The sequence below is a fragment of the Pholcus phalangioides genome, unplaced genomic scaffold, assembly GCF_987345545.1.
Source record: "Pholcus phalangioides strain wild (caught in Gottingen) unplaced genomic scaffold, Ppha-v1.0 ptg000037l_1, whole genome shotgun sequence".
Lineage (NCBI taxonomy): Eukaryota > Metazoa > Arthropoda > Arachnida > Araneae > Pholcidae > Pholcus > Pholcus phalangioides.
The window spans coordinates 2,102,464-2,104,814 of NW_028301624.1; the positions used below are offsets into that span (position 1 = coordinate 2,102,464).

At 40.1% G+C, this 2,351-nt stretch overlaps 1 protein-coding gene across 1 annotated transcript; it reads right to left on the minus strand.

Annotated features, from left to right (window-relative positions):
• Positions 1-672: 672 nt before the first annotated feature.
• Positions 673-2,108, minus strand: LOC149065893 (speckle-type POZ protein-like). The gene has a single exon (XM_089253379.1). The coding sequence runs from the start codon at positions 1,997-1,999 to the stop codon at positions 962-964; it is 1,038 nt and encodes a 345-aa protein (XP_089109505.1). The 5' UTR covers positions 2,000-2,108; the 3' UTR covers positions 673-961.
• Between the last annotated feature and the right edge of the window lie 243 nt (positions 2,109-2,351).

The following is a 2,351-nucleotide window of genomic DNA, read 5'->3' on the forward strand; positions in this document are numbered from 1 at the left end:
ATAATTTAGAGAGAGTGGAGAGTGCTGTTTTTTATATAGCAACCCCTTTTTCCTATGGGGAAAACCGGACGGGGCACTCACATGATGTCAATATGGTAATTAATATTCAATGTGGGGAAGATTATGTTTTTTGACACATACGTATTATTCGTACTAGATTGGCGTTTCTTGCAAGCGTCTCCCTCCCAACTCGTCCGAGGAGACGCTCCAGGGATGTTTGGACGCTAACTATTGACTTTGAGTGCAAGTGCACAACCTAGGCCGGGTAATACGTACAACAAAATAAATAATTATATAACAACAAAAAAATAATAATTGATGAGTAATAATTAGTATTAAGTAGCATTTCAAAAAATCATCTTTCTATCTTCAAAATAAAAATTGATAAAATTTGTGACACCACTGAAAAAGAGGTTGCTACAATACCCATTATCGCTGGTACTATTACTGGCAGTTTATCTCCCTGGCACGGGCAATAGGTAAACTATAGGTACCTAAAAAATATGATCAGCCTCAGTCAAAAAAGTGAACAATACTCATGTAATGACTGATCAGTTCAAGCCTAACATTGACCGAATATTTCAGAAACATAAATTTTTTCGGGTTCGGAAATCATCCTAAGATCTATCTGATGAGTCCTAAGAAATTTCAAGACCATATATTGATAAATATGCTCAGATTTAGATTTAATGCTTTATATCCAAAACATACTGATAACTCAAAAAACCTTAATTGAGTTAAAAATTATTATAAAAAATTAATCATTATTTAACAGAAATTTTGTGAATGCAAAACAAATTATTTCTGATTAATCATTTGTAGGGAAGACAAATCAATTTAAACCATTAATTGAAATGACATATCGGACATTAATAATCGAACTGTTGACTGTTAGAATTTCTAGCGATGGGGAAAATAATGTTAAGAGAATCGTCACCAAGATAATAAAAAAAAAAAACACTCATGGTGACGCCGACATCTTACGTAGTATGTCCAAGATCAATCTCGAGTCATAATTCCTCGTCCCGATGGCATTCTCGATCCCAGCGAATTTCGTCTTGTTGACGCAAATGAAATCGATGGCTCTTTCCTTCAAATCTGTGACGGAACACAAGTCCGCCAGAAGCAACACGTCGATCACATTGGCAGTGTTGAGCGACGTCGCCAAGTAAACGGCGCAATGCTCCTTCAGATCATCGAGCTGGTACTTATCGGAGGCTTTAAGGAGGTCCATGGCTTTCTGGTTGTCGAAGTCGGGCAACTCGCACGAATACACGAAATCCAACAAGTACTGCATCGTCTTGACGTCGACGTCGCTTATCTCGATGACTTTGGTGTTTTTCTCGACTGTCGAGTGTTCGAACATCGCCATGAAGACCGGAGACCGGGCAGCAAGGATCACGCTGTGCACTGCAATCTTGATGCCTTCGACGAGGATCTTGGCGTCGCACAATTTACCAGATTTCCTCAGGGAGGCGTAGTTGTCCACCATTTGCAGCATGGGTATCGGTGGTTCCGGCTCGTAGTACTTGTCGATCTCGTGTACATTGCACGTTATGCTCAGCTCGATCACCAGCACGTCGTCCCCTTCCATATCTTTCTTCAAGTGCTTTATTTTCGGCAGTTGCTGCCACGAGTAACTCGTGCCCGAGTTGAACTTGTGATCGTCGTAACGATAGCACAGCTCCCGGTCGTCGCTGGTCTTCAATTTCAGTTGGAACACGGCATGCACTTCTTTTCCTGGCCCCTTTTTCATCCACAACTCAAGGCCTAGATACTTGGTGATATCGGTGGTGGAGTGCAACGTCAAATTCCACTTACATTTCTCCTCGTCGTTTTCGCTTGGAAAAAGTGGAGTCGTTTTGTTGCTGGCGTAATTAGCGAAGTTTTCGACGGTCCATTTGAATGAGCATTTTTCCATAGTTATTGAAGAGGAATAGGCCTTTTTCTTGGGCTGTAGCACTCTTTGCTCGTTTTCGGTGGATCCTTTCTCAGCCATCTGTACAGCAGTTAATAGAAAATCACTCTGGAGACACTTATCCAGAAACGCTGTGGCTATAACTACAACGTGATTTTTAAAACTACGCCTGTCCCTCCTTCAATCACTCTTGTTATCTTTGTACGAATAGGAGGAATAGTTTTGGTTTCAGCTGATAAAGAAACATAAAATGATGCAATGTGCAAGAATATCATAATAGCGCCTTCTGACGGAGAGAAACATTTATCTTATACAGAGAATTTTATCTCGGGCTTATCACAATAACCGAAGTGATCACTCGCAGATGCATTATTATTATTAATAGAAACGTTTATATCAAGGAAAGAAAAAAAAAACTCTTGAAAAGATGGTA

Excerpts from the sequence above, each read along its gene's own strand:
- LOC149065893 (XM_089253379.1), bottom strand. The coding sequence starts at position 1,999 with ATGGCTGAGAAAGGATCCACCGAAAACGAGCAAAGAGTGCTACAGCCC.